The sequence below is a fragment of the Abramis brama genome, assembly GCF_963993115.1.
Source record: "Abramis brama genome assembly, chromosome: 3".
Lineage (NCBI taxonomy): Eukaryota > Metazoa > Chordata > Actinopteri > Cypriniformes > Leuciscidae > Abramis > Abramis brama.
The window spans coordinates 21,801,722-21,825,497 of NC_139965.1; the positions used below are offsets into that span (position 1 = coordinate 21,801,722).

General features: G+C 38.7%; 1 protein-coding gene across 4 annotated transcripts in view; it reads left to right on the forward strand.

Annotated features, from left to right (window-relative positions):
* The window catches only part of exoc6b (exocyst complex component 6B), a 98,315-nt gene that overhangs the window by 71,664 nt on the left and 2,875 nt on the right, over positions 1-23,776 (forward strand). For all 4 annotated transcript variants that reach the window (XM_084109060.1, XM_084109062.1, XM_084109061.1 and 1 more), the window contains 2 exons: positions 125-198; positions 19,948-20,060. In XM_084109060.1, the coding sequence (XP_083965186.1) occupies positions 125-198; positions 19,948-20,060 (187 nt within the window). The remainder of the gene's footprint in view (positions 1-124; positions 199-19,947; positions 20,061-23,776) is intronic.

Below are 23,776 nucleotides of genomic sequence, written 5' to 3' on the forward strand. Positions count from 1 at the left end.
TTCACCTCCCCCGCCCCCACTGAACCTCCCCCTGTCCTCCCCTTGTCCCGGCTGTCATCCGTCTGCCAATCTCCCGCTCCATGGCGAATTCCCTGCTCTCTTTATCCCTCTCTCTTTCCCACAGGGTTTGCCAGGGCCGGCCCGGTGCCTGGCTTCCAGGGGGACACTCTGCTGCTCGCCTTCATCGACTTGAGACAAGTAAGTCTTTGTTTTTTTCCACTCCTTTTTCTTTTCTTTCATTCTTCTTTCCCCTTTCTTCTGTTTTCCCCTGTTTACCCCTCAACATCCCCCCCCTTCTTTCTCTTATTTTCCCCTTTACTGTCAAACCCAACCCCCTAAACCTCCACGCTAGCCTTAGTTTTGTTTGAAGGTTTCCTCCAATGTGTGAGTCTGTGTGTGTTTGTATTCATATCTTTGGTCTCAAGGCCCGGTCTGATATTCACCTTTGGGTGGTTTTGTATTTACCAATGTGGTACAGAGGTGGCCTCAAGACCCCCTTCTGTTCGGTTTAAGGTAAGATTTTTTTAGATGGTTCTTTTTGAGTCATCTTATCCTACTTGCACCTCTGCACACTTGAACATTGCGGAGCTGGAGCCGCTGATAGAAAACGTTGGCCTGTACCATTGCTCTGGCTTGAAAAACAAAAACTGAAACACACTGAGATCATCATCAAGGTGATTTTGCAATCAGAAGACAACACTCCAAGGCATTATTCTTTTATCCATATTATTTTTGTTTAGAGGACATTTTGATAGTACTTTGGTTGCACAGAATCGATTTTGTTACTGCAGTTCATTTGAACGTTCAGTATTATGTTGTCAGAGCCGTAGCCTAGCAGTTAACATGCATACTTTAAGTTCAGATATGTACCCTATGTTGAGACTATTTGTAAGCACCTCACAATTCAATTCTGATTCAGGGAGTCATGATGCATTTAACGGATTAGTTTACTCCAGAATTAAAATTTCCTGATAATTTACTCACCCTCATGTCATCCAAGATGTTCATGTCTTTCTTTCTTCAGTCAAAAAGAAATTAAGTTTTTGAAGGAAAACATTGTAAGATTTTTCTCCATATAGTGGACTTCAACGGGGACCAAAGGGTTGAAGGTCCAAATCGCAGTTTCAATGCATCTTCAAAGGGCTCTACACGATCCCAGTTGAGGAATAAGGGTATTATCTAGCAAAACGATCTGTCATTTTCTATTATTTAAAAAAAAAAACTTTTTAACCACAAATGCTCGTCTTGCACTAGCTCTGCAATGCACGTCCACGGCTTCACTCATTACGTAGTCATGTTGAAAACTTCACGCGTGAAGTAGGCGGAAGTACTTGACCCAGTGTTTACAAAGCGAACATGCAAAGACTAAGTCAAACGCTGATGAAACAACGATGTCGGACAATTTTGAATTTGGTGGAGAAATTGTTTTTACCTTTTCCGCCTATGTCACGCGTAATTGTTCCTACGTAATGCGTGAAGTTGTGGACGTGCATCGCTGAGCTAGTGGAAGACGAGCATTTGTGGTTAAAAAGTATATACAGTTTTATTTATTTTTTTGAAAATGACTGATCATTTTGCTAGACAAGGCCCTTATTCCTCGGCTGGGGTCGTGTAGAACCCGTTGAAGCTGCATTTAAATAGATTTTCTTATACATTATATAACATATATTAAGTGACTCTTTAAATTCAGCATGAAAAAGCTACAAACAAAAGCTTGGAATATTCTTTGTTGAAGGTTGTTCTTTTGCAACATTGTGGCTTTCCTGTACAGTCCAGTGTGGCAGGTCTTGCATGTCTTGCATACTGCAAACAACAGCTAAGCGATTGAGTTAGTGTTTGTACATCTAACTGAAGTTAGCTAAATCAATTCTTACATTTTGTAAATTGATTCACAATTGTTAAAGAAAGAATCACAATGCATCGATGAATTAGTTTTCTCCCCCACTCTAGTAAGTGATGCTCATGTGGTAGATGCAAGTTCAATTTCAATCCAATTGAATTATATCTATTTGATCTTTTTGCATTACATTTTCTAAAAATAAAATAAAATTGGCAAAAACCTCAACCTCAAAAGACAAAATGTATATATTGTATCAGGTCATGCATCAGTTGTATTAAACATAAGTACAGTTTTTTTTTTTTTTGGGACACGTCAAATGAAAGTAAAAAAAAGAAAAAAAAGCGGCTGGTAAGAAGTATGTAGCGTATGTGTGTTTGTCAATTCCGAGATCTAGAGGGAAACAATAACAGTGGGGTTATAAGGGTCCATATTTGGGACCCCCTCCCTTGTTGCCGAAGTGGCCAACCTGGGCGGGTGTCAGGGACTGAGAGGGGATGACGGATGGGCTGGATGCTCAGGGAGTACTGGATGAATGAGCTGACAGACAGTGACAGATAGCTCTTTCTTCCACTAAAACAATTCCGTTTTGTCCCGCCTGCCATCATGATGCAGTGCCACTTGTTTTCCATTTAGTTTTTTTTTTAGTTTTTTAAACCTGACTTCACCATGAAGGCGCTTGTGTGGTTTTGCTTTGTTTTGTTTTTTAAGAGAGGAGAAAAGAGGATGCTGAAGAAAAGAATGAACAAAATAGCCATTTTGCTTTTTTTAATGTCATGTTTTGCTTTTGAGCTGTCATGATGCATGACTCTCTACAAAGATATCTTTCATTATTAATACTGTTATTGTTATTATAATTTCAATAGCATCCGAAGTCGGTTAGAGGTGCAGACTTCTCTCAAGAGGTGGCTTTTTAAAGGGGTTGTTCTGGTGATCAGAGACGTCAGAACTGTTCTGTCCCTCTGCGTGCCTGGCCCTGAATACGCCCGATAAATCAACCTGAAGGGCCCGTTTGTGTCCCGGTCTCCCGGGTCCTGGGATGGGGCTGCGGGTCAATCCTTCTGGAGATAGACAACGAAAAGGTCCGGAAGCTCTGGGAGGGGTTTTGGTGAAAGGCTGGAACCTGGATTCACTCTCCTATCTGAAAAGACAAGAATACAAAAAGAAAAGGACATCCAAATTATGCTTCAAAGTGCTTTAGACAGAGAGTAATAAGAGGATGGATGGAGGATGACGTGACGAACGACTTAATTCTCAGACGTCCTCATTCATTATTACATTAATCTTTACTCTTCAGCCACATTCATATAGCAGGGAGATATGGTTGACAGTGCTGTTTGGAGTGCGAAATACGGTTGTGTTTGGTTATGAAGCAGAGTTACCTGGAATTTTATGGTGTCATGGCTGAATTTTCAGAGTGGGTTCATCTGTTATATGCTAAATGAATGTACATATAGCAAAAACACATGAAGGATGACATGTAAGGATAGGATGGATATGATGTAATTGCGTAAGATATGACATAAGAACTGGACTTCAGACACAATCAATTGTCAATCTCAAACACTGTGTTTAAGTGGCCTTCCTGTAATTTGACATTTCAAAAAGTGAAGCATATAGAGGTGAAAGAAAATACTAAAGACAGATAAAAACCTTCCTGTGTTTGACTTGCCTTCCAGTCTTTTTAGCAGGTTTTCCAAGATTTTCCAAGAAAAAAGCAACAGATAAAAATTAGACTGAGGAATCAGAAGGAGACATTATGATAAATGGTATGCTCCATGCTGCAGTTCTATATTTAGGAGTCTTATAGCAGATTAGTGAAGGTTTGTGGTGATGGGAACCCTTGGCTGGCCTTGGTGTGGGAGGCCTGCTGGCCTCTGTGGCGAAGCTGGCCCCCCAGCAGTGCACGTTCTCGGGGCTGCCGCATGCCTCAACTCTTGCGCTGGATCTTCTGCCTTCCCAAATTCCTCTGAGTTCTAAGGGGTGGGGGTGGAAAGAGCCTGCAGCCAGGCTTTGGTTAATGCGGAGGCCCTGATGGCGGAACGGTTTTTAGTGTATGAAGGGGTGGTCTAAGTAGAGTTTGACTAGATTTGACTAATTTGATGGTTAACTGCATATGGTTTTTGTCTCTTATCTGTCTGTCTCATTTATTTATTCATCTGTTTGTCATTTTTTCTGTCTGTATAACCTTCAAACTTAAAGGATTTTTTTTTTCAATCTTTTTTTTTATTTTACAAATCTTTCAAACAAGACTTTGTCATGATAACATTCAAATATTGCCTTTTAAAAATGCTTTTCTAGTAAAACATTTGTTGAATTTCAGTTCATTTTGATTCTATTTTACATTCAAATTTGATATTGTGATTTTGCATTTATATTTATTACAAATTCACTTATTGAATTTGAATTTTTAAAACCATTCTCATTTCAGTTATGATTGGTGCACAAACCTGCAGGGCTCAAAGTAATGTGGTGCTCTGGTACAGGTGCATAAAAGCCTCCATTTGTGTCATAGATGGTGATGGTTGAAGGTATGAGAGACATTATATACATCCCCTGCTGTGGTGTCTCTCCTCCCCACACTTCATGATTCATTCTAGGGCACTGCATAGAAGTGCAGAGGGGGCGGGGAAACATTTTCCTGGTCCCGTGAATTTAGGAACCATGAGGCTGCTAAGCATTCCTGTGGCCTGTCCACAGGCATTATCCTAGTATTCCTGGAACGTTGTTAAAAGGATTCAATGTAAAATGCATTTCCCCTCTCTAACCCCTTCCATTCCTTTCTCCTAGTCCTTGGCGGTGAAAGCCTAACAGCAGTGACACCACTAGAGGCTTATGCTTGCATCCTTCTGAACCATATGGGCACCTTCTTAGTGTCCATTCAATTCTAGCTAGCCAACTGCAGCTGTGTCTGATTTCTTTTACCTCTATTTCTTTGTCTCTGACATCACTTTTCTCTCGTGATTGTGATAACTCTGTTCTGCTGTCAAAGTTGGTTATGTTGGTTTAAGTGTGGTTTGATGCTTGCACAGAAACGAATGATTGAAATGTAATCCGCATAATGTTCTGGCACCATCTGATGATTTAATACTCTCAGGGTTATTTTGGAGTCTGTTTATATTACTTTATATTTTTATGTGTGTGTTTGGTAATCGCTAAACAAACTCAGAGTCCGCTAGTGACCCATAGTGAAAAAATGTTGTTCCGGCAACAGGGTGCAAGGCGGGGACATGTTGGCGAGCCAGAAATTTGAACACCACCACCCCCTCCACCCCGAAAGGAGTTCACTGCGGTTTAAGAAAATTTGCTGCTTGCTCCCAAATCTCAGTCAGCAACCTTCTCTAGAGAGTCAGGGAATCTGGAGAATGTTCCTTCAGTTATAAAGACTTCTTGTAACAAAATGAGATATTTTGTTCTTCTCAAACGTCAATCTGTAGTTCTTACCTGTGTAGGTGATTTGATGGTATACATTTTTTTCTTTTCTTTAAAGGTACACTATGTAACTTGTTTTTTTTGTTTGTTTGTTTTTTCCAAAATGTATATAACAAATTCATCTTCCAAATCGCGTTTTTGGTTTATCCTGAAACACTACGGTATGCCTATATTCTGACTATTTTAGACAGAGCAGGATGCCAACCGCTGCAGAGTAACCCAGTATATATACAAGTACATAAACAGAAAGAAGTATTTTTAGCATAAAAGAAAAATCTATAATTTTGACCCATACAATGTATTGTTGGCTATTGTGATACTATTGTTGGTTTTGTGATCCTGGGTCACATATAGTCATGGATCACAAGATGTTACAGGCCATAACAATATAATATTTGCTGTAAAAAGTGTCTTATATAGCTGAAAATGTATCTCTAATACAAAATGCAAAATGCATCTCCAATTATAGAATCACTTCAGAAGTTTTGGGTAGGTAAAAACACTAATATTGTGAAATATTATTATAATTTTTAAATAACTGTTTTCTATTTTAATATATTTTAATGTAATTTATTCCTGTGATGGCATGGTTCAGTTTTTAGATGCCATTACTCCAGTCTTCAGTGTCGTATGATCCTTTAAAAATCACTCTAATGTGCTGATTTGGTGCTCAAGAAACATTTCTTATTGATATAAATGTTGAAAACAGTTGTGTTTAATATTTTTGTGGAAACTGTGATTACATTTTAGGATTCTTTGATTAGAGAGTTCAATAGAACAGACTTTTCTTGGAACAATTTTAAAGTATTTACTGTCACTTTTGATCAATTAAATTAACAATAAAATTAATTAATTGAATGATTAACAAAATAAATCATTCTGACTCAACTTTTGAACAGTAGTGGATGTACCCTATTGTAGTTTATTATTATTATTATTATTTTTAACTCTTGTAATTTTTTTCTGATTTGTGACACTATAATTAATCTTCATATTGTTTGTGGTATAGGAGGAAGTTCACCGGTTCAGAGAAATGACTAACGGGAGTGTCCCATTCAAGGAATACTTGCAGTATTAATGTATCATTTGTTTCAGACAGTTGCCTAACATGTGCCAACATGCAGGCTTTGGGGGAAAATGGATTTATACATAACATCACTTTCTATTAACAGTTTCTATTTGAGTAAAACTGAAAGGCTAAGACCTTGCACTTTTAAAAGTCAAAACGAAAGCAAACTACCATTAAACATTGATTAATGATGAGACACAATGTGATCATTATTGAGAAAGTGGAAACTCTGGCTAATAGATGAGTGAGCATATGGTGCATATAAAGGTTACTTTGAAAATCGAAACCGAACTCTATCTAGATGTGGGATTTCCAGCCGTTTCCAAAATTGCCGTTTGGTATTTCCCTGTCAAGCATATGTCTTTTGTAGAGTGAATCACTGCAGTAAAATATCCTTCTGCTCTCTGTGGGATTGCAGCTGTTATGCCACCTTCTTCTCTTATACAATCTATCACTACAGTCAACACTGTTCTGGTTGCATACATTTTTGTATTTAGAGAGAGAGTTCACCCAAAAATGAAAAATAACAATATTGGACCCATTATATAGACAACAACATTTTAAAATATATATAAATATACAGTATCTTATTTTGTGTTCCAGAGAAGAAAGTCATACAGGTTTAGAACAACATAAGGGTGAGTAAATGACAACAGAACTTCCCTTTTCTTTTTTGGGGTGAACTTTTCCTTTAAATTGTCCTTATATTTTGAGCTCTGAAAGACACAGTAAGCCATGGTGCTCATGTGGATGATGCAAATCCAATTTCCTACCCTGTCTCCACAAACAAAAGAGCCAAAAATGCTTAAATTAAGATTTAAAAAAATGATCTGTTCCTTAAGGACATTCTATTTCACAGTTAATAAGAATTCCAGTCAGTTTCTTGTCATCCACTGGCAGTTCAATGACCATGGACCTGATCTGTAAGGTTATTTTCCACCTTTGGAGGATTGGTGAGTTTAAGACCACCTTTGTCCCACATTCTCTTTTAGTGATGTCAGTAGGATGAACCAGAGTGTGTGTTTGTGTTTTTAATGGAGCCTCTCTGTCAACCACAGTCTCCCTGAACCTTAACCTGCCTGGTTCAGTAGCTGAGGTCAGGCAGTGAAGGTGCGCAGGAAAGAAGAGAGATTGAGGATGAAACCATATGGGCCGTGCTCTTCTCCTAACCCTGTTCAGCTACAGCCTCCCACAGATCTGCTTTTTTGTGGTTCCTTTAGGGAGAGATAGAAAGTTTGAAAGAACCAAGACTGTCACACAATCTCGATTGTACAAGCAAACCAGCTCTCCCAGATTTTCCTGCCTTTGCTTATGGAAAATATGTGAAAATGAATGAGAAGGAGTGGAAATGTAGGAAGGAGAAAGAAAAGGAAACGACACAGGCAGTGCTCTCCTCAGACCATTTCTCCATAGTCTCCCTAAACAAGCCAGTGACAGGTGTCACAGTTTAATCGTCCCCCATTTGCTTCCTCTCAATGCCCAGTGAGTGTGTCACGCTTAAAGCCATCCCCCCTGCTCTTTCTCAATGGTGTGCTGGTGTGTGTCAGTGAAAGGCCTGTTTGAGGCGCTGTCATAGGTCTCCAGGGGTCAGACGGATGAGCTGCCCTGCTTGTATGGAGTCAGTGAGGGAGCAGATATTCTCCGAGCAGGGGGTTGACATCTCTCTTTGCGACAGGGTCCCATTCAGCCCTATGAGGATGGCACTGATATGCATCTTCTCTCTCACTCCAGCATGAACACAAACTGTCAACTGATTCTTGCTTCTCCAGCTTACCCTTTTCTTTCTTTCTCTCTCGAATCCTTAAGGATAGTTCATCCAAAAATGAAAGTTATTTCATCATTCCCTTACCTACATCATTCCAAATATGTATGATTTTTTTCTTCTTCTGTGGAACACAAAAGAAAATATGTTTCGGCATATTATGAAAGTCAAAAGTATCCAGATTGCTCGACGGTCCAAACAGGACATCAAGGTACTGTGAAATGAATCCATACAACTGGTGTATCTGAAGTTACATGATCACTTTGTATGATGAACAAATCAGAATTTAAGCCTTTATTTACTTTCAAATCAAAACCAAAAATTAATCAACATGCATATGCAGACTGCATCAAATATGGCAACACAAATGTCAAGATGTTTGGCCTTGTGATGTGCAAGAACCAATGATATTTGACATTTTTTGAAGTTGTGTTGTGTGCATTGATCAATGCTTTTATTCAATCTAAGAGTAAAAAAGACTTAAATATCAATCTGTTCATCATGCCAAATGATCGTGTTGCTTCAAAAGAATATACCAGTTGAGTCGTGTGGATTAGTTTCATAGTACGTTTGTCTTTTTAGGAACATGAATGTTTTTGACCCCATTGACTTTCATTATAGGGACATAAACACCTGAAATATCTTCTAACGTTACTGTGTTCCATGTTTGGAACAACATGAGGGTGAGTAAATGATGACAGGATTTCCATTTTTGTGTGAACTATCCCTTTAAGTTAAACTTTTTCTTAAAATGCTTGGAAACCGCTCCAGTTCAAAACAGGGCTTCCCGTTGTCCAGCTGCAGGACTGGAGCTTCACCACTTTTCAAATGTGTAGAATAGAATGTTTTTGTTTTTGTGTGTGTGCTGATATAGGGGTCATTTATGGGACCCACATATTTGTGGTTTTCCCTCAGTTCTGACCCTTGGTTCTGGTAACTTACACTGTAGGAACACTGTTTTAATCGGTTTGGATGGATTTAATGTTCTTGTGCTTTGTTCCTTTGTTTAAAAACTGATTTATATATTCTGCTTGTCACGCTATTTAATTTTCTTGTTCTGTAGATTTTAGTACAATACAATACAATTTTATTTGTATAGCACATTTAAAAACAACTGGCGTTGACCAAAGTGCTTAACAAGGCCAAAAGATATACTGTACGATAACAAATACAATATAAACATAAGACACAGAAAACAGAAGACACACACATCAAGATATATTAAAAGCTATTGAAAAGAAATGCATTTTCAAAGTAGATTTAAAAATTGACAAAGTTTGGGCAGATCCGATGTGAGCCGGTAAGCTATTCCATAGCTTGGGTCCAAAGGCTGCAAAAGCACGATCACCCTTATTTTTTAGTCTGGTTCGAGGGACAGATAGTAAGTTAGAGTCCCCCGATGATCTGACTGATCTTGACTGTGTGATTGGATGAAGCAATTCAGATAAGTACTGTGGAGACTGGTTCTGCAATGACTTAAAAACAAATAACAAAACTTTAAAATCAATTCTAAATTTAACCGGTAGCCAGTGAAGCGAGATCAGAACTGGTGTAATGTGTTCAAATTTACGCTTCCCTTTGAGGAGGCGTGCAGCTGCATTTTGGACTAATTGTAAACGAGTGATGCATTTCTGAGAGGCACCAATATATAAAGAATTACAATAGTCCAATCTGGATGTTACAAATGCATGCATGGCAATCTCAAAGTGCTTAGCAGACAGTGCTTAGTACAGCTTGACATTCTGGTGTGGCCTTTGATTACCAAAACCTGTGACCTTGGGAGAGAGAAATAGAGGAGAAAGAAGAATACTCTTACATAGTGTCACATTGCTGGTCTGGAGGTTACACACTTCCAAGAAAAAAGGGTTTGTCATAGATTTATTAGGTAGCTTTGACCTCTGTTTGTAAAGGAGGCAATAATTGGAGAGCACAATATCAGGGTAATAGGATATAGGACAGGTATGTTTGTTTTTATTGATGATTTTTTTTCTATTTTTATTATCGATTGTTATTGTGATATTGTGTTAAGGAGCAAAAAAACGTAAGGATTGGTTGTTCCCTGCAGCTTCCCCTGCTTCAGAAGTTGTGTGTTTTTCTATGGATGAATGGATGGATGTTTGAAATACCATCTATAGAATGTTCCATTCAGTTTCTATATTTCCCATAATGAATTACCTGTTACATTTCTTAGAATTCTTAACTTCTGAATTGTACTCAACCCTGATCAACATAGTATATTAGAGGCACTAAAATAAGTTGCTTGTCATTTGGTTTTCTTAAAATATTGAGTTTTAAAAACTATTATTTTGTGTATAGATTATGCTTTAGTTTTTTAAATGTATCTTTTTACACTTTTTTTAACAGATGCTTTAATCCAAAGTGACTTGCGCATGATTAACCTCTCAAGAAACATACGCATTTTTAATGTCATCCCATTATGGAACACTTATACATATTTGATCTACAGAACGAAACCCGTGCTCTCCTGGAAAATACTTTTTTTTTGTTCAGATGCACATAGAATCATAATTTTTTAACACTACTTTCATATATATATAATACTACTCAGCAATATTGTCATGCGTAGTCATTATAATGTTTTTATGCATGTTTGCTGCAAACTTCACCCATTGTATTATGTAGAGCACACAGCTGACAACTCTAAGTGATGAGGAAAGAGAATGTGGGAGCGAGTGGGAAGATACATGAATGTGATGTTTTGGACAGTGAACTCATTCTGGCCCTGGCGCACGCTGGCTGACCTTCCTCTAGTTAACAGCCAGAACTAGACCAGGTGTAATCACTTTCTCCAGCCTTCCGCCTGTCTTTCCGTCCAAGGGAGAGGGAGAGTGAGCGAGTAGGGGGTGGGCCAGTCGAGTGGCCTCCGGGCGACCCTGCTTGCATTCCCTCGGAGCCAGCGGACGATAAGCCTGACGTGCTATCTGTCTCGCTCTTTTTCCCTCTCCGTCTCTCACGGGCTCAGTTAGGATTGGCAGGTCGAGGAGGGTTTGTATGGTAAAGCAGCAAGTCTCTGTGTTATGCATGTTATACATGCTGGAATCGGGACAGAGAGAGGGGGAGCTGACCCTCTGGTAACCTTGGCTTTGGTCCAGTCAGGGAGTCAGGCAGGATCCAAAGTCTGAGCCGCTTACCCTGTACCATTTTAGATCAGCCCCGCGGCAGGGGCTATGCCCTCACGGGAGAGCCTGGGTAACGGGGGTACAGAAAAGAGACTGGTATTATTTTCCCTTTTACTCCTTTTTTTTTTCTCTCTTCCCACCCCCTGTTTCTTTTTTCTCTATTTTTCTTAGCTTATTTTCTCATTCTCCTCCTCCCTCTGTGAATTTCTACTTAAAGGCTTGACAGAAAGGTTGATTTACCGGTCTTGCCTCTTTAGCAACCTCCATCTCAACCCTCATCACCTTTTTACCGGAAAGCACAATGTGTTGTCGACCATTTACAAATGCCAATTTGTTTGTCATTTAGTAAGGTAAATAGGATTTGGTAAATTCCGCTGGGATAACAAGCACCAACCTGACCCTAAGTTTAATTTAGTTTCTCTCTCTCTCTCTCTCTCTCTCTCTCTCTCTCTCTCTCTCTCTCTCTCTCTCTCTCTCTCTCTCACTCTCTCTCTCTCTCACTTTCTTTGGCAGCTGTTTATCTGTTTGTCTTTATGCTGTGGTGATCATGAGTGAGCAGTATTCAGTCTGTAGCCTCTCTTTGACCTTGATCATGAGGGCTATCAGAGTTCACGTCCATAGAGACAGCATCACGGAATCACCAAAAAAAACTTTTATCAGATTATATCCTTATTCATGCCCTGTGAAAGGGGTAGGAGTTCTGTAATGCTGGTTTATTGTCTGTCACCACAACACGTGCACACAGATCCACATTCCATCTTCATTTTCCTACAGCAGCTGTAAGAGTAGTTTTGATTTGTCCATATCCTGTAAGCTGTAAAAAGGCTCTTTTCTTATAAATATGAACGATGAGACACCCTTGGCATAAATATGATTCTGGAAACCGCTTTAACAAAAGACACTGTGTGTGTCATGTTGTTAATAAAGCTGTTTTGAATTTCATTTTCATATTTTAATATTGAATATTTCATCTTCTTTTTACCACATTTAGGAATAGAGCGCAACAGTCATTTTCCGGAAGTAAAAATCCCATATTTTCTCCATAGGGAAAATATATATATGTGTATATACATATTTTTTTATTGTGTTGAACAGCACAATTCCTGATGAAGAACTGCACTGTTTAGGGGCTTTTTGAAAGTGTTTTTGAAAGACTCTTATTCTCACTAAGGCTGCATTGTGTTAATTCGGTCCTCAAGAAACATTTCTTATAATTATCAATGTTGCAAACAGTTGTGCTGCTTAACTTTTTTGGAAACTGTAGTACATTTTTTCAGGATTATTTGATGAATAGAAAGTTCAAAAGAACAGCTATTAAAATGTAAATCTTTTGTAAAAAACAAACATGTAAACAGTACGTCTTTGTCACTTTTGATCAATTCAATGCACATTTGCTGAATAAAAGTTATTTTTTTAAGTATTGACCCCAAAATCTTACATATAAGTTATGAGTTTATGTACATATATACTTTTGTGCTTCATTGTGGCCTGTTACATAATGAAGGCCCAAATCTATTGTGTAACCTCTGAATAACTGTTGTCTATATGAGTAATTAGATAACATGCTTAGATCAGGCATAGAACATAATTCTGACCACATGTATTTAAAAATGTTAAAACCTTCTCTAGTAAATATTTCAATGTCATATTTTTTTCTGTTTTGTGTTCCTTTTAGCTCTCTTTGCACATTGCAGACTCTTTTAGATGTTTGCTACTGGCTCAGCTCTGACCATTCTGTCACACTTCTTCCCAAGCAATAACTAACCTTGTCGGAATAGACAGGAAGGTAAAAGAGAGGTCATGTCTTCCCCAGGCCAGTGCCAAGTTCTTCAGTCTTACAGTTATTAATTACCACCAGCAACTCCTGCACCAGCAAAATGGGTTGTGTGGAGAAATGGACAGTGAAAATGAGCTCATCCTCCAAATGCAAAAGGTTACTGTTCGCACATAAATACTGCTAATTTATTTGTTATCACCCATTCTTAGTTGATCTCTTCTGGATTGGACTGAAAGGGCTTGTGACTGTTTTGTTGTCATATTGACCTGGCAATAACTCTCTTTTCTGAATGGACAGGAAGTTGAAAGTGAGGCCACCTCTTCCCCTAGGCTAACATAAACGGTCAAACGTCCATTAATTACAGTCGTAACTATTAAAATAGGTGTCAAAACAAGTCAACCAGAAGGTCACAGAAAGTATACCGAGGGACGTGCCAAATCATCTGTTCTGTGACCCAAATACTTATTATTTTATGTAATATAATTTGTATTTACTTATTTCATTATCTTTTAAAATAATTTTTATACTTTTGGTTAACTTTTTATAATACTTCAGTCACAGTTTGTCTTTGTCATCTGATTTTTCTGTCATCTGAGATTTCAATGAACCAGGTTTTAATAAGGTTTACTTCTGAAATCTTTAAATGTTTCAGAAATGGGACAGTTGTGCATTCTGTTGGATTTAGCCACTTTCCTCAGGTCTCTATGACCGCTTCAACACACCATAACCCCAGAGATAACTCTTCCTTGTCTGAAGAGGACAGGAAGGTAAGTTTGAGGCCAAGTCTTCCCCAGACTATGGCTCCTTAGACGTTGTGGCCTCAGGAAGAGGGCTGTTTTTGCTTGTCCCTGATGTGGCTTGCAAACGGAGCGAACAGGGCTGATAACAGAACAATGACCCGAGAGGGGTTCAGCTTAGAGGCAGTGTATCGGCCACCGCAGCCATCTCCATCTTGACCACCCTCTGACCCCAACCTCCCTCATGCTTTTTTCGGACATGCTTAGAGTTCCCTCAGTAAATGTTCACTTTGCAGTTAGAGATTAGCAGTGTCCTGTAGTGACTTGTACTATACACACCCAGCAAGAGAATCTCTGTATCAATTAAGTATTGTCATTGAGTTGAAAAGGTGGAAAATTAATCTCATGAACTCTGTGTCCTGCGGCCTGTTACAGCAATGTTTGTACCCTTTTTAATCAAGTTACGGCTGTCAGAATACTTCGGACTGGAGCTTCTACTCTGCTGAGATCCTCTGAAGCCCTCTTGAGAATTCTGGCCAGTCTTAATCATTTAGGTCTCTGCTTCTACTAATGTAATTAAATGAGCCACTCAGTTGTGGCACAGACCCACCAGCAGAAGGGAGCACAGCATCCTAGCAGAGCAGACCAATGGTAAGTGGTCATTGTTCATTTTTACACTCACTCTGATTTTACTCTGTTCAGAGTTCAGTGCAGGGTGAATTCTATTTGAACGAGAGGATCACTATGTCCTACTCACTCTGATGGGTACAGGTCATTACTGCCTCTTTTTGGTACACTCTGTTTAAAGACTTATGTCTCTGCCATTTATTTTGTTAACATAATATAGCAGCAAAATTCATAATGATAATTCATCCAGAAATTAAAATTCTGTCATCATTTATTCACCGTCAAAACTGAGGTGTTCTTCAAAATATCTTTTGAGTTTTTTTATTTATTGATTTATTCCTTCAAAATTGTGTTAGGATTGTTACTTGCATGTCTCTGTAACACTTAAGATTTCATACACACATTGTCTATTGTTTTTTTATTTTTATATTTGTATATATTTTTATTATCTTTGTCTTTACATTTACATTTAGTCATTTAGCAGACGCTTTTGTCCAAAGCAACTTACAAATTAGGACTAAATTAAGCGAGTCATCGTGAAGAGGCAAGAAACAACGCAAGAAGTGCTCAAAATACGAAGTTCAGGCATTGTTCAGAGTAGCATAAGCCCGATAAGCGAGGATTTAAAGGAATTTATTTATTTTTTTTGCTCACGGAAGAGAAGGGTTTTCAGCTGTCTTTTGAAAGTTGTCAGGGATTCTGCATTCAGGATTAGGGTGGGAAGAGCATTCCACCAGCATGGAACTGTGAATGAGAATGTTCTGGAAAGTGATTTTGTGGCTTTCTGTGATGGAACCACAAGACGTCGCTCGTTGACCGATCGTAGGCTTCTACAAGACACTTTGTCTTGTCGCGGTCATTTTGTCTGTGCTGTGGAAGCTTCTGTCACCAAGACAAATTCCTCTTGTGTACTGAAAGGTACATACTTGGCAATTAAGCTCATTCTGATTTTTATTCGTTTGTTGTCATTAGTTAATGCATTAGATCTTAAATTACAATGACTAATGCCTAGTAATTTTGAATCAAAATGCCATAACTTGATCTTCCAGTTAAACAACAAACTTCTCTCTGGTGACATGCTTGACTTATCCGATCATTTAGTCAGCTCATACCCCACCCCTTTCTTACAGTCAACTGAAAGTTCAATTCACATACAAAAATCCCCACCCTGTACTTTTTTTCTTTTCGATAACTTGGGTGAACGTCACAAAAGGAATAAAAGATCCATTGCTACTTCTGTTACATTGCAACTTTAATATTGGCCTAGGTTAATAAATGCTATAAAAGTTTTTTCTGTCATTGTTAGCTATATACCTGTATTAACTAAAGATGAGTTATTGTAAAGTGCTGAACATGTTTTTCCTTCCTTTATTTTTATTCCCTCGTTTTGACTCATTTGAGACCTGCACAACATTCAGAGGCAGCAAAGAAGAGGGAGTCTCTTCTTCTCCTGCTTTCCCTCTGTTGCCTCCTCTTCCTTTCCCTCTCCATCATTTTTCTCTTCCTCCGCCACATCATCTTTTTTCCATTATGGACCCCTTTATTTTCTTTTTGTCTTTCTTGTCTCTTATTCCTCTTCTCCACTTTCTCTCGTTTTGATTGACAGTTGCTGTCATTCCCAGCACTGGTGCCTCTAGGACTTTGTCATTTTAAAGTGTTTTTTTTCACAGACAGAGAAAGCAAACATTCAACATTGTTAATCTTTTCTGATTGACATGTCGTTTCCCTGCAGTTAAGAGCATGTTTGTTTGCATAGACTGAGATTTGTGTTTGAGTGTCTCATGCTTACTGTTTGCTGGACACTTTAGCATAGATGAAGTCTAAGCCAGGATAACCTCTATGGATAACCTCTGACCTTGTGTGCTACTGCTATGTGGACTGAAATATGGCTTGAGAAACAGGGAGCCACTTTTCCTTTTTTCAGTACTCAGATACTCCTTATCATTTTCCTTCCAGTGGACTTTGACCGTCTGATGTTGAATGATGTTTTAGTTGCTCCTCCATCCCTTTTTTTCTTTCCGCTCTTCTCTCTACATTCACATGATCCAGAACCATGGATAGCTGAGCTAAGTGTTTTTGATTCAGACCTCTCTGTTGGTTACATGTGCAGGTTAATGTCAAGATAAGACCTGCCTTTTCTCATTAACGTTAACAGATTTCTCACAGAAACTTCTAGAAATAATCATAAGCGGTGATGGTATGATGATCAGAATGCATGTCAACTAGGCACCTTAAGAGTTGAGTTCAAAACCGCCCGCTTGATTGACTAGGGGTGGACAGGATGATTGGGGATCATAATTGTGAGGCATTCCATAAAGTTTGCAGCCCACCATCTGATTTTTCACCAGTATTTGTATTAACCATATACCCAACAAATCTGCTCTGATCCAAACCTTTTGAATGTTTAATTGATCACCTTGTACTTTACCCAAAAATGAAAATTGTCATTATGTACTCGCTCTCATGTCATTCCAAAGTCTTTTGTTCATCTTTGAAACACAAATGAAAAAGGTTTGTGTGTGTGTTTGTTGAAGATGATCAAAAGTCTTATGGGTCTGAACAACATAAGGTTGAGTAATGATGACAGACTTTTCTTTTGTTTTCTTTTTTTAGCCAACTATCCCTTAAAACTGAACACTTGTTGCTTTTTTTACTGACTACATCAGAGAAAACACTGGTGCACTTAAAGGGGTTCTGGATATCTCATGTTCATATTTGCTCTTCCCAGCGGAGGTTTACTGCTGCTGTATCTGTATCGGATTTGCTCGTCGTTCACATTTATGACCGGTCACTTGAGCCCTATTTGCTGCGGTTCAAATCACAACTCGCATACCAGCCCATTGTGACTCATCCCATGTTTAGACATTTTTATTAACATGCAACCCGAAGCTGTACTCTACCAGATAACTGCATAGGCATTTTTGAATACAGGTCAGGCAATCTGTATATTTAACTATAGATACTTTGGCCTCATTTTCTCTCTTCCTCCCTTCTAGTTTGTTTTAGCAAAGTGGGGTTGTTGTTATTTCTTTCTTTACTAGGCTGATCTCTCTTTTCTATGCTGGTTATTATCAATGTTATCATTATTCAGGCTTAAGCTCAACTGACTTTGGCCTGCATGAGCCTCTGGGGCTGATAGTTCCAGAACGCACTAAACAACACTGAGAGCCAGAGGGCAGCCAGAGGTGAGAGGAGAACTAACGAGAAAAGGAGTGCGAGGAGAAGGCATGGATGAATTAACAGTGGCAGTGATGGCACAAAGAGAAAAAAAAAACAATTCAGCATTAGTGACTAGAGAACACAAAACTAACCGACTCAGAGGTTAAGAATGTTATCCTTTCATCTTAGTTTTACATAGCAGCTCATTCGCATCGACTTCATGAAGTCATAATGAATAATTATTCTCTATTGGCTGGTTATTCACAAGCCGTTTGTAGATGGCTACTAGGTTACTAGGGCATAGGTAACTAGATCATTACATAACAAACTCCCCACCAGAGCATTTTTAGATTTATTGCACGAGTAAAGTGGCAAATCAAACCTTGTTTTTCCAGAACACTGCCAGAAAGTGCAACAAGTCTAAGGGGAGAAAAGAATAACACGGCAGTCAATTCCCAACACCCCCAGGCTATTAACGAGAATAGTTATTCCTGCTATGTTCCAAACAAACAAGTACGACGGTCGGAATAACTGTTATAAGCCCTTATCCAAACGGCCCAGAGAGGAGAGAGATAGTGTGAACGAGGGGTGACGCTGAGGCTGTGAGGGAAACGAGAGCAACACATCAATGTGCAACGTCATGTTTTCTTTTTTTGCTCCCTTTCTCTCCATCATTCTTTCTTTTAAAAGAATGAGAGGAAGTGATAATCCAGCGCCCGCACGCCCCCATGCCCCAGCTCCTCTCTAGCGTGGCCCTCTTGTTTGTTCAGAAAGGGGCCGATAACACTGTCGGGGGTCACGCCGAGGTCAAAGAGAGAGACCGAGTGGAAGTTCATTGGGAGGTGAAGGCGGAGCGGAGAGGCAGAGCGGAAAGGTGAAACCCAGGTCATGGACGAGTTTGACACACTAGCTAGCGCTATGTGGAATGCAAGTGCATTCAGATTACAAATGACAGCGGCAAAACCTAGCCTATTTCTCTCTCTCCTCTCCTCTCCTCTCCTCTCCTCAGCCTTCCTCCCTTGGTGGGTCTGTATAGACCATGCTAGCGGGAAGAAGAGAAGAGAAAGGAAAAAACAAGATATGTATGCAAATCCAGAAATCACTTATCTCACGCAGGTGCTTATCTGCCATCGCACAGGATGGGTGTGTGTGCATTGTTTCATGAGAAGTTTTGTTTGAAAATACAGGTGGTTGAATTTGTTGTTTATTAACATTTTGATTTCAGTTGGACTAAAACAATACTTGCTCACGTAAATGCTTTAGTCTGACTGCCGGTCTTTTCTTTTCTTTTTCTTTTTAAAGCTGCGGTCACATTTACTGTTGTTCACCGAATTTTTGCTGGCGAAATTCAGTCATTTCAATAGTAATCCACACAATCATGAATTCTCCATGCAGGTTGCGCTATGGGTTCAAGTTGGTCACACAGATTGACCCAACAGAAAGTGAAGTGTTTGGTTTGAAAGAGAATTCCGAATGAATTGTGCTTTATATACCGCTACACTATTGACAATAGACAATGGTCCTTTTTGCTGTTGAAATTTTGCCCGACACCTTAGCAGAACTTGATAATGCATTTATAGCGTGGCTTCATCCAGCATGTATACACTTCAATCAAAACTTAATTTTGCCTCAGCTTTGTGCACTTATTTGCACATGTGCACATATCTTACGTATATTTAATAAATATTCATTGTATACTTGCTTGGAAAGACAGATTAAGACTGTAGCTCGACTTCATTAAAAACCTGCTGTAGCTCAAAAACAGTGCATTTAACATACTTAAAGACATTTCTTGCTTTCCTGGATGCTTTTCCCTTTTGCACACATAGGCATATATGGTTTCATGTGTCCTTTATGTGTGTTTACGGTTGAATACAGAGGTTGTTGTGTATTCATTTGGGTTTTTTTTTTTCTGTTAGCAAGTTCTGATGACATGTTTGATTGTGTTTGTTTGCATTCCCAGCACTGAATCTGCGTCTAAATGTGTGTGTGTTTGTGCGAGTGGGTTTGTTTGGGAGGGAGGAATGTGCTCTGTTGTTTATTGAGCCAGTGCTGAGGGGTGCATTTTTGGCCAGGCTCCAGCAAGGTCAGTAGCTGGCCGGGTCAATCACGGGTCATTACCGGCCCATTATCGGGTCAGGTCCGGGTCAGAAAGAGCCCTGCATTCAGGGTGAAAGAGTGTAAATGGCTGTTCTCTCTTTAACCTCTCTCCATTCTCCTCTAATCCCCTGCTTTGTCATGTTGCTCTCTCCTGTGTCTCCTCTATAATCTCATTTAAGAGGCCCTGCTCACTTATGTAACATTGGGAGAAGTGAACTGGCCTGATCTAACAAGGGCCAATGATGGTGTTTAATGAACTTTAATGATCTCTCTTTGTCTTGTATTTCCCGCACCATCCTGGTTTTAGTTACTGGATCTCTTCACTCAGTGGGACTGGTCCACGTATCTGGCTGACTACGGCCGACCCACCTGCAAGTACCTGCGAGTCAATCCTCACACAGCTCTAGCCCTCCTAGAGAAGTGAGTCTCACACTGATCTTTCTCCTCTCATCTCTCGCTCATCAAACCACATGCACTTACTTTAAGACATCTGATAAGATGCAAATAGGTTTTTTTCTCTTTCTCTCATTATCTTATGTGTTACTCATGAGTAGGATTTCTCGATCGTAAGTATTCTGCATTTTGTTGATGTGCCCTTACATTGGTGATTTTCATGAAATTTCCAGGTTATATTTTACCTCCCAAAATAAGAATAGGAAACAATATTTTACATAAAGAAAATAAATGGGTTTTCGTGTTTTGTGGGGACATTGCATAGACATAATGATTTTATACTGTATAAACTGTACATTATATTCTATCCCCAAACCCTAAACCTACCCAAGAATTTCACTTAGACACATTTTCCTCATGGGGACCAAAAAATGTGCCCACAAGGACTTCAGATATTGCCATCTTTGTGAGGGCATTTTTCCCATAACGTAGGGAATACTTGAACCACACACACACAACAATAATAGTGATGCATTATATATGTTTTGTTTTGTTTTATTTCTTTTAATTTTGGTGTAAAATACGACCTGGACGTTTCTTACAAGTTTTTTATAATCACTCACATGATCAGTGTGTAATCAGTGTATGCTTGCAGGGTTTGGTACACTTTATGATTTTGCTGTACGTTATGTACAAGAAAGAGTGTCAGTGTTAGTGTTTGCATGCTGTTTATTAAAACTCAGTACATGTTTGCAGAATGTATGCATTCCTCAATGTTGTGTGTGTGTGTATGTTTGCTAGACTTGTGACCTCGATCACTTCAGCTTTCTTCTGTCGCTCTCGGTTTCTTTCCCTCCCTCCTTCCCTTCTCTGTCTGTCCTCTTGTATCTGTGATATAAAACAGCAGTGGATTGGTATTACACAACACCCCCCCCCCACACACACACACACCCACCCACACCCACACCCACACACACACACACACACACACGTATCCGCCTGATCCCATTTGAGCTGCACTTACCTCAGCCTTACCCTCTTGCCCCTCTTTCTCAGTGAAAGTGATCTGTATTATTTAGCCTGGCCAGAGTTAGCACACTACTAAGCACGAATACTGTGTGTGTGTGTGTCTGTGTCTGTGTCTGTGTGTGTGGAATCAGAGCACAACCTGTTCGCTGAAGAGAAAAATTGGAGTGTACTTAAAAAGAAAAGGCTTTTTAGTTACTTAGAGAGGGGAAATGAAGATTAAATATAAGAATATGAGTTTTAGTTTGTTTAAAAAACCTCATCCAATAAAATCATGATTGTTTGTAAGTGGAGGAAGCATCTGAACTGAGGAAGTGAAGTCAGGGAAGCAGTGATGTGGTTGTGTATCACCTCATTGCAGGGATGGGCAATATATTTTACTGGTACTGGTTAAATGTCACATTTTTGTACATCCAGAAGAGGAAAAATATAAAATAGAAATATGGGTGTGGGTAGTTTTTAATAAAAAACATTAAATATATTGTCTCATTCATTAATATTAGTTTAGAATATAGACAAATCTTATATTAGGTTAATTGTCTAGATTGGCAATATGTTTAATCTGCAATTTGCCAATTCTATAATTCAAAGCGACATCAAAAACCACAAATCCCTTTCCTCTAAGGCTATAAATATCACAATCATTATTTAGTACAACGAAATATCTACATGATGTTTCTCTAATAAGCATTTTAAATCAGTGCATTGACCAAGTGCTGTTTGCCACTGCACTGTAAACAAAATTATGATTTTTCACAAATCTTTAGTCAAATCAGCTTAGGTTCATAATTCAATTCAAATTTATTTGTATAGCGCTTTTCATAATACATATTGTTTCAAAGCAGCTTTACAGAAAGTGCATTTCAGAAATGTACATAGAAAAATACAGTTAGTTAATCATACATTAATTTAGGTCATAAACATTGTTCAGATTACATAATTGTTAATTGTTACATAATTGAGTTTCTGTTGAATAAACTAATCTCTTAGGCAACCAGGTAAGGCTACTTTACGTTGAACCAACAAATCATTTTCACAGTGTGATTGTGTCTTTAATCATTTCTGTGCATTATGTTAATCTAATGCCACATCCACAATAAAACGCTTTAATTAAAAAATGTCATTTTCAAGTGTCTTCACGTTCTGTTTTCGCTGGAGGAAAACAATAGTGTGATGAGGAGTGAACGCAGCGAAAAATTTACAGTGGAACCTGGTACCGGCAACATGTGAGAAGTGCATATGCAAGTGAGGGTACGCTACAGCTTAAAATATAGAAGTGCCTGTACTGCCTACAGTATGTACCGGCCCACTTCGAGCACTGGTTATGACCCAGAAATGTGCTACAAGCTGTTCTGATGGGGTCATAGACAGCAGGGAAGAAAAATGCTAAAAAAAAAAAAAAAGCACTTTAAGTTTAGAGCGACACAAATATCGTTTCTACCTGGATATGGTTTTGTAAAAGTTGTAAAAGTTGCATGTTGCAATTTTAATTTATTTTACTACATTTTTAAATATGAAAATAGACTGTTGTGAATGTCAATTTCAAAAGTTCTAGTTTGACTTCAGCTATCCACATTAGGCCAGTGCCCTCATCATCAAAAACATGGAGCAAAATTACACAAGGTAGAAGAAAGTAAGGGTTCAGTTGCAGTTAGAATAAACATGGTTTGTGCCAACGACAATGTTTTGTGCAACGAGTTATCGGCAACCGAGAACAGTCTGTCGTTTTAATCATTTTAGTGTACAATAAACAATTTTGCTTTTTGGTCAGGTCGATAGCTAATCTCCAGTGTAAAATCCTTGCCTGAAGCAAAACCAGTTGAGAATCACTTCTCTAATACTCTGTCCGCCTCCATCTCCACTTGTTTGTTAAACTCCAGAAGCGAGTCACAAACTCTCATGCTCAACAAAGCAAGCATTCCTCACTAGGCGGTGGTGATTCTTATCACCATGGTAATCACAGGCGGCTCTCTGTAAAAAAGCAGTGATGCACACTATGGCAATACAGATATGTGTCCGTGGTGATGGCTAGCTCGCCTAATAACATTTAGTGAATAAGACTCGCAGGATGAGTTGAAAGAAAAAGAACGATTGGATTTGTGGCTGGTGGTGATCATGAAATTGAACAGAGTGACTCTTTCTTTCACAATATTTGTAACTTGCATTGTGTTTGAAAGGTCTGTACATTTTAATTAAAAGGTTGTTTTTTTTTTTCAACAAAGTTTTGTTTTGCCATTTTCTACCCACTGTCTAACCCTAAACAGGCTGTTTTTGCCAATGTACCTTTTAAACTTCCATATGTACACTACCATTCAAAAATGTAGGATATTTTTTTAAGAAACTAATTTTATTCAGCAAGGATGCATTAAATTAAAAGAGATCTGTGCATTAGTGTGAATACAGCTTATTAGATCTCCCGCTATCTATGATGTCATCAGTAAAGCTGAGAAAGAGAAAAATCTCTTGAATGGAGAACGTTCAGTTCTCAATTCTTAACATAAAATTGTTTTAATTTATATTTTTAATTTGTAAAAAGTTCATATAATTACAAATGTAATAAAAAGGACTTTCAAGTCAGTTAACTAATTAATTAATAATTAATCGTTTTGGAATCGGATCGTGACTCTCGGAATCGGATTAGATCATGAGGTGCCTAAAAATTCCCACCCCTTTTAAGCAGTTTTCTAAATTTATAAGAAGTAAGGAATGATTCTTGA